Raw genomic sequence first — 16,768 nt, forward strand, 5'->3', positions numbered from 1 at the left:
GACATTGAATGTGGTGCTCATTGCGAACATTCAGGAAAGTTTCGCTACCATTTGTAATCGGGCTATTACTGAGAGTTAGAGTTAGTCTTGGACAAAAATGTTGGACTTTCGCTGCTGAAAGAATGGCCAAAGGTCCTAAATGGTGAACATTCTTCCACTCAATAGGATATTGAACCATTGATGTTTCCGAAAAACAAGTATACGCTGCTAGCATCAGTAGATGTTGAGCATGTTCCTTTTGCACTTACAAACTAATGTACTGAGTAAAAATGGTGCAGCAGCAACATAAAACACGAAAATACTGAAATCGTGCTTCTTTGTCACTGCTTTCACAAATTTCTTCTTGGTCATCTTGAATTAGCACAACTCAGAATTAGTGAAGTGCACAAGACCAATGTCTTTACCACAATAAAAAAAAAAGACCAATGTGGAAAATTGCATGAGAAAGAAGTAGAAGGCAGGCACGGGCTGGCACTTCCTTGTAACCAGTTCTTTATGCTTACTTTATTTGTCTGTATGTTTTCTTCACTCCTTTTAAGTTGTGCTAATTCAAGAAAACACCATGGAACAGCAACTCACCCAAAACACTGCCCTTGTGTACTTTATTTCTTCTGTGGTCTAGTCTGACTAGATTTCAGATAAATGTTGTCACCTATGCAAACTGCCTCATTCCGTTTTATGTTGAAAATATAATTAATATCACAAAACCATGGTTTACTGGACTGTGTTCTTTAGAAGATCGTAGTTTATCCTTATATACACAGTGGAAATGCCTAATATTTTAGCCTATACATGGCTAAAGGTCAGTCTTTTGGTGCCTATATGTGCTCTGTTTGACAGCTTTAGCTCCTGTTAGAGGCGCCTAAAACAGAATTTTAGTGCCTAGACATCCAGTCTCTACTGATTACAGTAGACATTAAGCTTAAATAAGTTTTCATTCTGTGAATGTAAACATAGTAAACATTGCAGGTTGCATCTCGGATCTTATTGGCAGAATTGTAGGCATGCAACTTTTTATGTTTTTAATATGATATTGGGTGAGCACTAGATTTGGAGACGTGCTAAAATTGGGTAAATAGTGCCACATGAAGCCGTAGCCTTCTCGGACTTTATTCCTGCCTCTTTCTTTAATTATACTCACTTGGTAATTAGATCAAATTTGTTGGTTCTGTCAGGGTCAAATTAATGGAAGTTGATTGTGGTTGCTGGAGTTGTGTCATTGTGGCGGTGTCTACCGTGCAATCACAAGCTATATGACAGTGAAAGGAGCACCAACCTCACAATACACGCAAAGCGCTCTGGGGTGTGGCGGGCGCACTGTCGTGGTTTGTAATATTAATGGATGCACTCCCCAATTGTGAATGTGCATTGTCTGCTAGTCTACTGCCTGACTGCAATCATTGTGCATGAGGCTGCATGCTCTGTCATTTCCAGATGCCATGCGGTAGGCAGAGTAGCAGACGACGTGCGAGTGCTATTTTGGAGTGTGTGTCAACCTACAAACCACATTCTGCAAATTCTGTAGGGTCACATGTTCGCATGGTCACTGGCCAAGCTTGCTACTGTTACGCACAACTACCCAGAAAAAATAGGTGTGGAATTGAATGTATGATGCTACCTTTATTGAATTTCAAATTGATTGGTTTGCTAAGACATACTAATAATTGGTTACAAGAGATGAACCACCTAAAACTATTTATAATTATGTGTGATGTGGCAGTGTTGTTTCTGCAGTGTGGTCCTGATTTCTCTCTCATTCTCTGCTTTTTTTTATTTGCTTAAGGATGCAAAATGATATCAAGCTTCCAGTTGAAAGCCGGAGAAAGTGAGTACCTATGCCTTTATGAAACTTGCCTCTCTTGTTCTGATAAGTAAGTTAGACTGTAATTGGTTGGAAACGTGGCAGCAATGTTTGGAAAAGACATGTTGTTTAGTTTATGTTTAGTTACGGTCAAACCTTGGTACAGGTAAACCTTGATATAATGAATGTCAATATAATGAAATTCCTGTTATAACAAAGTATTCCACTTTTCATAAAGAAATACTTTAGACGGCCTAGTGCTATGTAAGTTGTCTTCCCGTGCATTTAGGTTGCGTAATGTCGAGTTTCTGTGACCCTTCTGGAGCGAAAGACAGTCAAAGCGTTCCCTCCCTGCTGCCGGCGCTTTTCCTGATAGCATCGTCCCAGTGCGGGCAACGCAATCAGCTGCGGGGGCGGAGTGCACGTGAAAGAAGGCATGGCTGGCTTTCGTTAATTCACACCGCCAATGTGAAGATATCGTCAACGTATGTGGCACGAGACCGTATCATTCGTCGCCATTTCCCAAATTTATGGAAATGAATTGTTGTCTTATCAAATTAGCTTTTTTCGATTGCTCGATAATTCGGAAAATTCTGCAGCCCCTTTCTTTGCAAGAAAAATCTATTGGCGACTGTACTTATTTACATAAAAGGTCGAATTTCAATGCAACGAAATTTTGATATAATGAAGCAAATTGCCGCTTTTACCAACTACATTATATTGACGCTTAACTGTATAACGAAGACAGCTGTAACGAAGTAAATGTGACATTTGATCGGTCAATCTTTATTTCAATCAATGTTCCTCTGCTACTCTAAAGAAACTGATAATGCAAGTTCCAAGACAACATTGGTTATGGTGAAGTTAATATTTTTTGCTGGCTGCTCAAAGCATCTATTCTGTTGGCAGAAATGTCCAGTACGCAGCAAGAGCAACTTGAAATAGCACATTCTAGACGTGCATGCACGTCTTGGCCAGTAGCCTGAGCATTATAATTTAGTTTTACTCACTAGCTTTGTACCACCTTGTCAAACTGCCAATGGGCTGTCCTAATTGGCCGGTTGCAAGCGTTACACTTACATTTCTTTTGCACAAACCTCATGTTGTGTTTGCTGGGTTGTACTGTTCACACAAAGTACAAATTAATGAAATGAACACAGATGTGCGCATGTGATGTTCACACAGAATCCTTAGTGTGAACAGCACAGTGTAGTAAACAAAACTATGTCATGCCAACTAGCACCACTCCAAGCCTTATAGACCTGATTGCAAACTTTATTGCTGATATCAGTGTGTACACTCAAGACAAATACTGTAGAACGTCGTTAATATGCTCCCATTACATACGTTTTCCCTGCGCCAACGTTCGCAATCAACAACAAAAAATGGCCCAATAGAGTTACGCTTATGTTTTGTTGGTTCGTATTGTAGCACTCTTCAATGAAGCACACGAAACACACTGGTTTATTGTGGGCGAACTTGTGCCCGGAAACTCAATATTAAGCATTCACACACTTTAAAAGAAGAGTTAACAGGAGCCTATTCCACAGTCAACCGCGTCTCTCCGCCGAATGCACTTTTTCACGCGCCCCGAAGGCCAAGAGCCATGCCGTGGCTTCTCATTGGACGGTAGACTCGGGCGCTGCCGTGAGCACGTGCACGGGAGACGCGCTGTATCGCCATGCGTGAGGCATTGCTGGCGCTCTTCTAATGGCGATGCGACGAGTAATGGGTTTTAGCGATGAGACGCTTGGAAAGGTGCCTCGCTAGAGTGCTCATAACTGGCATGTGGAGAGCTCTCCGCGGCAATATATTCTCGGAAAACACTATTCTTTGGTACCAATGTACAATAAATTGCTAAACTGCGATTGTATGATACATTTTCCAGCCACTAGATCCCATGTAAACAAGAAAATGCGCGAGGCGTGCGCATTTCCGAGGCGTGCACAATCGAGAACAGTTTATAGCTGCCCACTGCGGCAGCTTCACCGCAATACCCACCCACCCATCTCACGTGAGAATGACGGTGCGCACTCACTTTCTCATTTCGGTACCAGCAAATCTCTGGGGTTGTCGCATGTGGCATTCACAGCTATCAGCACGAATCCTATTGCAATAAGCGTTTTCACCTATCTGTTTCATAGCACATGGTGCCATTGGAAGCGTAGCGCATGCTTTTAACAGGCGATAACCGAAATGCGCCGCCGTTCCCTGCTGCATTCTGCAATTGTATACATTTTCCAGCTGCTAGATCCCAGGTGAACAAGAAAAGGCGTGAGGTGTGCGTGATCGGGAACGATACATAGCCACTCGTCTGACGTGAAAACGACGCCGTGCACAGTTTCTTATTTCATTAACAGTGAATCTTCTCCCGGGTCATTGCACACCGCATTGACAGCTGTCGCGGCCAAACCTATTGCGATAAGCATCTTCGCCCATCTATCTTACAGTGCGTGAGTGCCATTGGTACTGCACGCTTTCAGGAAGCGATAATCCAAACTTGGCTCCATTTCCTGTTACAGGCAATGTCATTCCCAGCTGCATTCTGTAATCGTACACATTTTTCAGCTGCTAGATCCCATGTGTACAAGAAAACGTGTGAGGTGCACGGGACCGAGAACAGTAGATAGCCGCTTGGTCTCACGGGAAAACAAGGGCATGCATAGTTTCTTATTCCATTACTAGTGGATCTCCTCCTGGGTCATCGCACACTGCATCTACAGCTATCGCCGGCAAACCAATTGCGAGAAGCATCTTTGCCTATCTATTTTACTGTGCGTGTGTACCATTGGTATGCCATACCGCACACTTTAAGTAAGCGATAATCCAAACGTGATGCCATTCCCTCCTGCATACTGCAGCCATATACATTTTCAAGCTGCTAGATCCCATGTGTACAAGCAAAGGCATAAGGCGCACGATCGAGAACGGTATATAGTCGCGCGTCTCACGCCAAAACGATGTTGGGCATAGTTTCTTATTCCATTACCAGTGAATCTCCTCCCGAGTCATCACACACCGCATTCACAGCTATCGCCGCCAAACCTATTGCGATCAATATTGTTACGGAGGAAGACGCAGACGAAAAGCTATGTACAAGTATATTTACAAGAAAATACGCTGCGCTTGGCCAAGAGGCAACAGCCCGCACTAGCTTCAAATCGTCGTCGTTGTCTTACTGCTCGGCTCTTCGTCATTGGAAATACTATCCCGTAGCACCACCCCCGGCGGCAAAAGCGCCGTCCCGGAGCGACTAAAGACCGGAGTCTGAAGCAGTGTAGTAGGTCTTGAGCCTACTGACGTGCACGACATCAGTAGATGCCAGAGTAGATGATGAGGTTGAGCTCACAGGAGCAATTTCGTAAGTCACAGGCGTCACCTGGCGCAGCATGCGGTAGGGCCCTGTGTATAACGAAAGGAGCTTTTCGGAAAGTCCGACATGACGAGAGGGCGACCAAAGGAGCATGAGTGCACCAGGCGAAAACTGTACGTCACGGTGGCGGGCGTTGTACTGACGCTGCTGCGTGGTTTGCGAGTCCGTCAGTCGAGCACGGGCAAGCTGGCGTGCATGGTCGGCGAGCGCAATGGCGTCGTGTGCATACTCGGTTGTTAAGATCGCAGCAGGAGGAAGTACCGTGTCAAGGGGCATGGTCGGTTCGCGACCGTAGAGTAGATAAAATGGAGAAAATCCGGCGGTGTCGTGCCGGGAAGAATTATAAGCAAATGTGACGTAAGGAAGGGCAACGTCCCAGTCGTGGTGGTCCTTCGAAACGTACTTGGACAGCATGTCGGTAAGCGTACGATTTAACCGCTCTGTCAGGCCATTGGTTTGAGGATGGTATGAGGTAGTCAGCTTGTGTTGAATAGAGCAGGAACGCACAATGTCGGCGATAACTTTCGAGAGGAAGTTACGACCACGGTCAGTAAGCAGCTGTTGCGGGGCGCCATGCACTAAAATAATGTCACGCTAGAGAAAGTCCGCGACGTCAGTGGCGCAACTGGTAGGGAGAGCTCGCGTGATAGCGTATCGAGTGGCGTAATCAGTTGCGACGGCTACCCATTTGTTCCCAGAGGATGACGTGGGAAAGGGACCTAGGAGGTCTAATCCAACACGAAAGAACGGTTCCACAGGGACGGTGATCGGCTGTAGATAACCGGAAGGTAGCACCTGAGGTGTTTTCCGACGCTGGCAGGGATCACATGCAGCAACATAGCGTCGAACGGAGCGAGCGAGACCAGGCCAATAGAAGCGGCGGCGGAAGCGGTCGTACGTGCGGGTTACTCCAAGATGTCCTGCAGTGGGTGCGTCATGCATCTCAAAGAGCACAGTCTGTCGTATATGTTTTGGCACGACAAGAAGAAGATCAGGGCCATCAGGGAGGAAGTTCCTTCGGTACAGAATGCCGCCCTGGAGGACATATCGGCGAATGGATGCGTCGGTAGGTGTAGAGCGCAGACGCTCGATGAGTACTCGCAGCAATAGGTATTGCTACTGCTCATCGGCGATGTTAGCGAAGGCAGACACAGAGAAAATGCCGTCGGCGGTACTACTGTCGGCGTCGTCAGGCTTGTCTACCGTGTAGCGAGACAGGCAGTCAGCGTCCTTGTGTAGTCGGCCAGATTTGTAGGTGACAGAGAACGAATATTCTTGGAGGCGTAAGGCCCAGCGACCAAGTCTTCCTGTAGGGTCTTTCAATGAGCATAACCAGCAAAGCGCGTGATGGTCTGTGACAACGGAAAAGGGTCGGCCATATAAGTATGGGCGGAACTTCACAACCGCCCAAACTAGGGCCAGACACTCACGCTCAGTGATGGAATAGTTGCGCTCCGCGGGCGAGAGGAGCCTGCTGGCGTAAGTGATAACACGGTCGTGGCCACGCTGGCGTTGTGCCAGTACTGCGCCAATTCCGTGTCCGCTGGCATCAGTACGGACTTCGGTAGGCGCAGAAGGATCGAAATGGCCAGAACGGGAGGCGTTGTGAGAAGGTTGATTAGAAGCGAGAATGCAGAGGCCTCGTTATCGCCCCACTGGAAAGGGGCGCCTTTCTTCAAAAGCTCGCTTAGTGGTCGTGCTATGGCCGCGAAATTTTTCACGAAACGGCGGAAGTACGAGCAAAGGCCGATGAAGCTGCGCACATCCTTGACACACTTTGGAACCGGGAAGTGCGTAACAGCATGGATCTTGCCTGGGTCCGGTTGCACTCCGTTCGCGTCAACGAGATGTCCAAGGACGGTAATCTGGCAACGGCCGAATTGGCACTTCGATGCGTTGAGTTGCAGAGCGGCTCGACGAAAAACATCCAGGGCTGCTGAGAGGCGCTAGAGCTGCGTAGTGAACGTTGGAGAGAATACTATAACCTCGTCCAAGTAGCACAGGCACGTGGACCATTTGAAACCGTGAAGAAGGGAGTCCATCATGCGTTCAAAAGTGGCAGGAGCGTTACATAGACCGAACGGCATCACTTTGAATTGATAAATACCGTCGGGTGTTACAAAGGCAGTTTTCTCACGGTCGAGATCGTCCACGGCAATCTGCCAATAGCCGGAGTGAAGGTCAATAGAGGAGAAATAGCGAGCACCACGGAGGCAGTCAAGGGCGTCATCAATCCGAGGTAGGGGATACACGTCCTTTTTGGTAACCTTGTTAAGGTGCCGATAATCCACGCAAAGGCGCCATGAGCCATCCTTCTTTTTTACCAGCACAACAGGTGATGCCCATGGACTACATGACGGTTCAGTAATGTTCTTGGCAAGCATATTGCGAACTTCGGTGTGAATAACTTGACGCTCAGATGGTGATACTCGATACAGGCGGCAATGAATAGGAGGGGCATCGCCGGTATTAATGTGATGTTTGACAGCTGTTGTTTGGGCCAAAGGACGATCGTTCAAGTAAAAAATATCTTGGTAGAAAATCAGCACGCGGTAGAGCGCACGAGCGTGCTCGGAAGGCATGTCGGGTGCAATCATTTTCTGTAAGTTGGCGATGGTACAAGTTGTCGACTGCGACGGTAGAGGAGGATCGGCTGAATGGTCGTCTACTGAAATAGATGCTACAGAGTGATCCTCGAATGAGCAAAGTTAGGCCAGAGACATCCCGCGTGGCAGCAATTGTGTCGTCAAGCCAAAATTGACCACTGGCAGGCAGACGCAATTCGCCGTAATAGATAAAACTGTATGAGGTACTGTGATCCCGTGTGTAAGGAGGACGTCTTGCATAGGAGCCGCGATGTAGTGACCGTCAGGGACTGGTGGGGATGACACGAAGTCAACGTAAGTCAGTGCCGAAGGTGGTAAGCGAACGAAGTCGACGGAACTGAGGCGAGTAGGGTGTTGTTCAGCGGGATCCAGAACAGGCAGGTCGAGGCGGAGAGTACTGGCGGAGCAATCGATGAGAGCAGAATGTGCGGAGAGGAAGTCTAAGTCGAGGATGATGTCGTGGGGACAGTGAGCGATGACTGTGAATAGCACGATAGTTGAGCGATCGGCGAAGGAGACGCGGGCGGTACACATACCAATTACGGGGGCTGTTCCGCCATTGGCGACACGGACAACAGGCGTCGTGGCGGGCATGATAATTTTCTTGAGCCAGTTATGTAGGTCAGCGCTCATTACGGACAAATGCGCCCCAGTGTCTATGAGTGCAGACACAGAAACACCGTCGACTTGCACGTCAAGAAGGTTCAGATGAGTGGGCAATGTCAGTAGAGGATTTGGCGGCGTAGGGAGCAATACAGCGTCGCCTCGAGGCGCTGCATCGTCCAGTTTTCCGGCTGGGAGCGGCGTCCGAAGGGAGTTGGTGAATAGGAGCGATGGGGCTGCGGAGAGCGAGAGTGTCGTCGTTGGGGCGAAGGCGAATGAGAATAGGAGGGGTTCGGTGCAGGAGAATCAGTGGCGGCGTTATCGGAGCGTGCGGCATAGGGACGAGAAGGGCCACCTGGGGGGCGAGAGTAGGCAGTATAAGTAGGCTGGGTCGGGGAACTCCAGCGACTGCGACAGTGCCGAGAAATGTGCCCGATTCGATGGCAGTGGAAACAAATGGGCTTGTCGAAAAGCTATGTACAAGTATATTTACAAGAAAATACGCTGCGCTTGGACAAGAGGCAACAGCCTGCGCTAGCTTCAAATCGTCGTCGTCTTCTTACTGCTCGGCTCTTCGTCATTGGAAATACTATCTCGTAGCGATATCTTAACCTATCTATCTCACAGCACATGGTGCTTAGTGCCATTAGTATGCCTTACTGCACACTTTTAGTAGGCGATAATCCAAACATGCCACCGTTCCCTGATGCAGGCGACATCATTCCCTGCTGGATACTGCAACCGTATACATTTTCCAGCTGCTAAATCTCGTGTACAAGCGGTACAAGAGATTGTCGATCGCATGAGGCGCACGCGATCGAGAACGGTACATAGTCGCTCGTCTCATGTGAAAACGACGTCACGCATAGTTTCTTATTCCATTACTAGTGAATCTCCTCCCGGGCCATCGCACATGGTATTCACAGGTATCGCCACCAAACCTATTGCGATAAGCATCTTCGCCTATCTATTTTAGAGTGCGTGAGTGCTATTGGTGTGCCGTACTGCATGCTTTTAGTAAGCGATAATCCAAACATGCCGCTGTTCCCTGGTGCAGGCGACATCATACCCTGTTATACATGGTATACATTTGCAACTGCTAGATCCCATGTGTATAAGAAAAGGCATGAGGTGGACACGATCAAGAATGGTATTTAGCTGCTCATCTCACATGAAAATGACATCGCGCAGAGTTTCTTATTCCATTACCAGCGAATCTCCTCCCGTGTCATCGCTACCGCATTGACAGCTATCGCTGCCAAACCTATTGCTATAAGCATCTTCACCTATCTATTCTACAGCATGTGGTGCTCAGTGCCCTTTGTATGACGTACTGCATGCTTTTAGTCGGCAATAATAAGTAGGCAAACGCGTCTCCGTTCCCTGTTGCAGTCGCCATATTCCCTGCTGCATACTGTAATCATACACATTTTCCTGCTGCTAGATCCCATGTGTACAAGAAAAGGACGGAGGTGAACATGATCTAGAACAGTACATAGCCACTCATGGCATGGGAAAACGGCATTTCGATTTTAGTAGGCAAAAATCGAAATGCGCCGTCGTTCCCTGCTGCATACTGCAATTGTATACATTTTCCAGCTGCTAGGTTCCATGTGTACAAGAAAAGGCATGTGGTGCTTTTGTGAAAAGGCATAGTTTCTTATTCAATTACCAGTGAAGCTCCTCCTGTGTTGTCAATTTATTTATTTATTTATTTATTTATCATACCCTCAGGGCCATTACGGCATTACAGAGGGGAGTGGTTACAAGCAAAACGGGTAAATTCAACAAACAGGAGTTACTAGTGCAAAAAGTTATATATTTATGTATATACAAAACTATTTAACAAATGGTACCTAGATATACAATGTTAGCTATGGCGTTTGTGAGTACAGGCTGAACAATGTGAAGAAAAAGGTTCCTAGTTATACAGCATTCTTGAATAATTGGTGATCTGCGGTGGAGGCCATCGAAGCGGGAAGGCGGTTCCATTCATTGGAAGTGTGTGGTACAAATGACTGCGAAAAAGCGTTGGATCTGCATAATGAAATGCCTGCCTTATGAATGTGATCTAGTCTGGGCGATATGGAGGCGGAGAAATAAGTTTGTTGCATAGCAGCAGGTGATGAAATAATTTAGGAAAAAGGCACAAATGGAACATTTTTCGACGTGACGACAAGGACGGTAACTTAAGGCTAGATTTCATGGCACTGATACTCGCAGTCCTATCATAGTTAGAATCAAACGAGCAGAGTTATTCTGAACCATTTCCAGTGAGTGCGTTAGATTTATTTGACCTGGATCCCAGATTGAAGCAGCATACTCAAGTTTAGGTCGTCTTGGAGTTTTATAGAGGATTAATTTTAAGGAAGAAGGTGCTTTGGAAAAGTTGCGTCATAAGTAACCTAGCATTCGGTTAGCGTTACTTATTATATGGGTGATGTGGGTATTCCAAGTAAGATCAGAGGTGATGTGAAGGCCAAGGAGTGTTATTAAGGGGGAGTGTTATTCACGTCTATTGCTGCCAGACCTATTGCGATAAGCATTTTCAGCTATGCTATGTGGTGCTTAATTCCATTGGTATGCCATACAGCACGCTTTTAGAGGTGATAATCAAAACGCGCCACTGCTCCCTGCTGCAGGCGACGTGAGGTGGGCATAACGTTTCACTTCAGTGGCATCCAGTGTCTCGTGCCGCCACAATCCAAGCAACGCTTCGCATTAAGTAGTTGTCAACAATACTTGAGTCGTTCAAATTTTTTAGTTAGTGCTTCGGATCGTACGTTTTCCTGGTTAGTACTTTTTTTCTCATGTTTTTCCAGTACATAGAACGAGGTTCTATTGTGTCAGATATGACAAAGTTATATTAATGTTGGATGCCACTTCTTTATAATAAGGTTTGACTTTACTAGTAGTACTACAGGAAAGTCAAAGATGAGCTGAAATAAAATTGTGTCTGAGATAATGAGAGCCCTCTCGACATAACGTTATGAGAGATTTTACGAATTGCTGCCAAGCAATCTCGTTAAATGCTCTAGGTTGCTCACTCTGAGCACACCTCTTTGATCAAAGAACCATGCCTTTCTTTAAAGTTGTGTGTCACACAATGCCACAGTATCATTTTGTCATGGGATTTAGCACATAAAGTATGTGATCTTTGGGTGTGTAAATGAGAACAGGAAATGTGTTAGCGCAAGGAAATGGAGTGCAAGGGAATAACAAATTTCATTTTGCCGGATCTCTCCTTGGTGAAAGAAAACATGCCGTCACCAAGAGTGTTTTATTAGCCGAATGTTAAGTATTGTTAAGTGATCCTGCGCCATTTCTATATAGGACACACTCGTCTTAGAAAACTACTTACTGAGAATTAGGAAGCAACAACAACCCATATACAATGAATACCTGGAACCACTTATAATAACTTACATCCCATTTTGCCATCCTATTGAAAAACAAAGACAAGCATATCTTCACCGATTGTATAGACAGCAAGTACCTTTACAACTTAGGTATTTTAATTTTACGTGAGAACCTACTTGTTTTCCATGCCAATCTTTTGAAGTTCCAGGAGGAAAGTGGCTTTTTAATAAAGGGATGGGGCTATGATTGCTTATTCAGTAGAACCCTCTCGGTACCCACATAACATATTGAAACCCATATACCACGGCTGTATTGCGATGAAGCTGACTTTTGAGAGCCAGCCAAAACAAACTCTCACTGTGATATGCTTATAGGGAATGACGTTCACATACTTCTGACATTTTGTGCTTTCGGATTTGCCTGTGCACCAAAAAATTTTCATGACCGTGAAATTCAGTGCAACACAAGATGCAGGAATGTTACAGAATGGGAACATTATGCATAGGAGTCTATGGGCTTTAAGGCAGGACTGTGAAAATGTAACAGCGAGGAGCATATCAATGGGGTTCCGCTGTATTAACTGCTTCTGCACCTTAACACAAACAGAACATTTCGTTCTAGTCAACAGCAATCAATAAAAGGGCACCCATGGCCAGATAATGAGTGCATTGATAATGTGCGACATACATGACCATGCCAGACGCAGTCAATAATGTGAGGCATTAGTGATGATTCCCCTATTAACAACTTTTTAACTCTGGCACAGTGAGATGGTTATTAAGGTTGTGAAGGCTATACACTCCATATTAACTACATAATTGGGGCAGCGCACTTGTATGTGCTCCAAAGAGATGAAGATGTTGTATTGGTATGTATGTGGGCACAGTTGAACTTTGACGTATTGAACAGATATATAAAAAATTATTGCTTATCACAATGTATAAATCTTGCAATTTCATTGGCCCAGCTTTACTTCGATGAGTATTCCACTGCTATAACAATACCAAAAATGCGGAATCCAACTGAAGTATGAATTGCTGCAAAGCAAGTTTTTTTCACATGACGCAGGATATATGTTCTCGTAGGAAAAAATGTCAAATACTTATGCAGAACTACTTGAAATGGTACATCTGTATGTGCATGTACGTTTTGACCAGTGGCTTGGTTTAGCTGGCTGACAGCCGAGCTGAGCAGCTTACTGGTCAAGCCAATCAGAATCCACTGGAGATCTTTTGCTGGCCTATTGGTGGCATCATGGTTACATTTCTATTACATTAGAGAGTATTAGATTGTTAGTAGGCATACACTTATCACCCTTCATGGAATACCTGGTTACCAGAGACCTTTGCCATATTTATTTCATTATAAGGTGGTCACGGCTGTAAGGCAAGGGAGCAGTTAGGGGACCCAAGAAAGAAAGCTTAAGTATGCATGCTAATATTAGGCGATATAGAGTAGCTGAGAGATTATTCAGACTTGTTGGAGATTTTCCAAAATAACGAATTACTAGCACAGCCAAAATGTGAAATGGCAACTATGAAATGGGGGTGAAGGGTGCTTCAACACGTGGAGTGCAAGTATGTGCCAATTCCTTCTGTAGGTGGAGCCTAAAGTCGGCGTGAATTTTACCCTATAGTATAGCTTCATGGCATCGCAGCCACACTGCCATGAAGCCACACTGTAAGGCAAAATTTGGGTACTAAGTGGGCGCTGGCTTTGAGGCTAAGAATTCTGGGAATAAAACCTCGCCTTATATTTGAATAAACGCGCTATATGGGAGACCACATTCATGGTGCCATCAAGTGGCACCGAGTTCAACCAAAAAGTGTACAGAACTGCACTGGCTAACCACATTCTACTTAGCTGTTGCTGTAAAGTGCCAGCAATTATGTAACCATCAATGCGAAGTTAATGTTTATTTTTCTTCAATGGAAGGACCCACATAACAAAAAAAAAGCCTAACACAATGCAGTTGAACAGAGTTTCACAAGGTATCGCTATCCATCCCAGTCTGCCATCCCAGTCTCCTATAGCCTGGTAGTCCGTAAAGATTGGTATGTTTAAAGAGAAGTGTAATCTTTATTGACCTGACCATGTTTTTTTCCTCGCCAATATCCGTGTGCACACCTATTGCGAATAGTATTATACATAGTGAAGCTATTTTTATGACAGATGGGGCTTCATCATCACACGACTCAACTGTTGTAGTAAATTTGTCAGTAGGCAGTGAATGTTGGTTCATTAGAATGTAGGAGGATGCCATTCATATAGGGGCTGATCACAAGTCATAATTCTTCCTAACAATCACTGACCATGCCTGGTGATACTGCAGTTGAGTTGTGCATGCACGGGTTCACCTGTAAAGAGTTTGTTGCTTTTATTGTTCAGGGTTTGTCTGCTCACTTTTCATGATCACTGCTGCGTGACAGTATTGTTGTCTTTTACTCTGACATGCTCCTCACATGTCTCATCGCTTTTGTTAAGCTACAAGAATGCACTGGATGGCCTCTGGAGTGTCTACCGGCAAGAAGGAGCACTGAAGCTTTTCTCAGGAGGCGGCACAGCTACAGCTAGAGCTGTGCTCATGACTATTGGGCAGGTTGGTGGCTGTCTTTCGTTTACAGTTTTCTTTTACTGAATGACAGTTCATGGTTCGGCATTGGCATTGTTGTGTTGTTGCATGAACATCTGCGCCAGAGCCTGCAGCTAGTGATAAAGGAGGTGCGCACAGACAGAGGGGCATGTCATGTGGTACAGTGGAATCTCGATGATACGAATCTCACGGGGTCACGAAAAATATTCGTATTAGCTGAAATTCGTATCATCGGAACAATTAAAACTAGCTGGATTAAAGAGTCAGAGGTGAACTCACTCAGGCACATGTACGTAAAAAGCATTTATTTCTTGAAGAAAAAGTCTCTAATGTGCTTCTGCTTCTTTTTCTTTGTCAGGTCACTTAGCAGACTTTGTCCAAATCCATAAAAGCGCGTATCGCGTGTCGTCGCTGATTTCATCCGCGGCCATAGCACGCCTCAGAACTTCTGGCGCGTGCAACGTTTCAGCCGCCGGTGGTGGTCCTTCGCCGTCGCCCACGTCTAACACAAAGAACGCGGCCCAAAGCACAGCAGCTATGCGGAAAAGGAGGAAAAGCACAAAAGCAACAAAAGCGCCACCGCTTCAAACTCTTCGTGCCCAGTCGTGGCCTCCGCACTCTCCCGTGCCATGTCCCCACCTCCGTACCAAACGAGAAAGGGAGGAATCGCGTGACTGTGCACTGTTTTCTTTCGCAGCTGTCAGTGGGGCTCATGCTCGCGGTCGCATCCGTCCGTGCGCTGGAATCGTGCCAACTGTGGCCTCTCCTCTGCGCAGCGGCGCAACCTCCTCCCTTCCTTAGCAACCGGCACGCCGGTGGGGGGCGCCGCTGTGCATAGCAACCGTGACGTCACACAGCAGTAGAACGAGCGCGCGTCGGCGGTGGCAGCTGCACTGCCACTCCTTCGCCAGATGTCTCGTTGAAGTCGAGTGGGTCTGACGCATAGCTCCGAAATGGCCCAGTGATTGCGCGCCAAGCGGTTCGGGGAAGCGGCAGCGGACGCCGGATTCCCCCAACACCAAACGCCAGAAGAACAAGGAGTGAATGCGCATGCTACGACGGAACATGTCACCAGATTCGAAAGCAAGGGAGGCACAACGGAAACTCCAACAGCAGCTGATTAGATCGCCAGGTATCAAAGGCAGGGAAGCAGAACGAAAGCGGCAGCAGTGACAGGTGATATCGCCAAACACCAAAGCGAGTGAATTGGAGCGCAGACGGCAGCAGCGACTGGCCATTTCACCGAACAGCATAGCCAAGGAAGTGGAGTGCAGACGGCAGCAGCGTCTGGCTTTCGCCAAGTACACTTTAGAATTTCCTAAGTGTCTTCGGTAATTTCCGTATCAACCGACGCGGGTCGAAAATTGATTCGTAACAATCGTTCCCTAGCATGTTGCAAAGTAATGGGGCTCGGCCCGGACCACAGAAAAATTTGTATCATCCAGAAATTCGTATTAGCCGCGATCGTATCATCGAGATTCCACTGTACATACACAATAGTGCGTAGCTGCATGAAAAGTGCACTGCTGACGAGGGAGGTGTTGCGTAATGCTAGGCAAGGCAGATACAGCAGCTGTGCTTTCTGTGACAACTAAAGTCCGACTTCATAACAAAACTAATTAATATTGCAAGTACTATATTTATTCGAATATGAGGCGAAGTTTTTTCCCCCATATTCTTTAGCCTCAAAGTCATCTCCTCTCCATATACGCCCATTTGGCCTTTGGGTATAGCTTCACGGCAGTGTGAATTTCGCCATATAGTGTGGCTTCACAGCAGTGCGACTTTCACTTTATAGTGTGGCTTTACGGCAGCGCTCGCCTGTAAGCCGTGAAGCCACACTATAAAGCGCTATTTTCTATTTTGGGCTAATGTAAAAATAACAATGAAACTCCTAAACAAAGTAGAAGGCGAGCGCGCGCCTGGTCTTTTAGCAAGAAAAATTGGCAAAAGTCTAATATGTTTTTTGTGAAAAGAGATGAACCAACTCGCCCAAACCGAGGTGTTATTCTATGTGTTGCACATTGGCAGCTGGTTTCCTGAAGTCGGCTTCGCCGCATGGCTTTTTAAAGTCAGCTTTTTTACAATACATTTATGTACTGCAGTAAAGCATATGAACATTGGGAAGGCAGTTTTGGTTTCCCGATTGCTCTGCGCAAGCAAGTTTTGACCCAGTTTTTTTTTTTGTAAAAAGAAAAGCGTGCATTAAAATGTGAGCTACGATTTTAACTTGATAATCTTCCTAGGGCTGACGAAAAATTGGCGTTTTCGATGGTAGATGGAATATGTTCAGTGCATTCACTGACCCCTATGCCCACCGAGACAGACACACTGCGACTAAAGGGGTCACAATTATGGTTATTGTGGTCACCATAGAGGCCAGGTGCCTGCATGTTGACGGGTCAAGTTTGACTTATCTGGCAAAGGCCAAT

The 16,768-nt window shown here is 46.1% G+C and overlaps 1 protein-coding gene across 5 annotated transcripts in view; it reads left to right on the forward strand.

The window, feature by feature from the left end:
- Dic1 (Dicarboxylate carrier 1) overlaps positions 1 to 16,768 on the forward strand; it is a 61,324-nt gene that overhangs the window by 23,578 nt on the left and 20,978 nt on the right. For all 5 annotated transcript variants that reach the window (XM_075702376.1, XM_075702379.1, XM_075702377.1 and 2 more), the window contains exons 5-6: positions 1,784 to 1,825; positions 14,228 to 14,342. In XM_075702376.1, coding sequence (XP_075558491.1) covers positions 1,784 to 1,825; positions 14,228 to 14,342 — 157 coding nt within the window. The remainder of the gene's footprint in view (positions 1 to 1,783; positions 1,826 to 14,227; positions 14,343 to 16,768) is intronic.

This window comes from Dermacentor variabilis, chromosome 8 (genome assembly GCF_050947875.1).
Source record: "Dermacentor variabilis isolate Ectoservices chromosome 8, ASM5094787v1, whole genome shotgun sequence".
NCBI lineage: Eukaryota > Metazoa > Arthropoda > Arachnida > Ixodida > Ixodidae > Dermacentor > Dermacentor variabilis.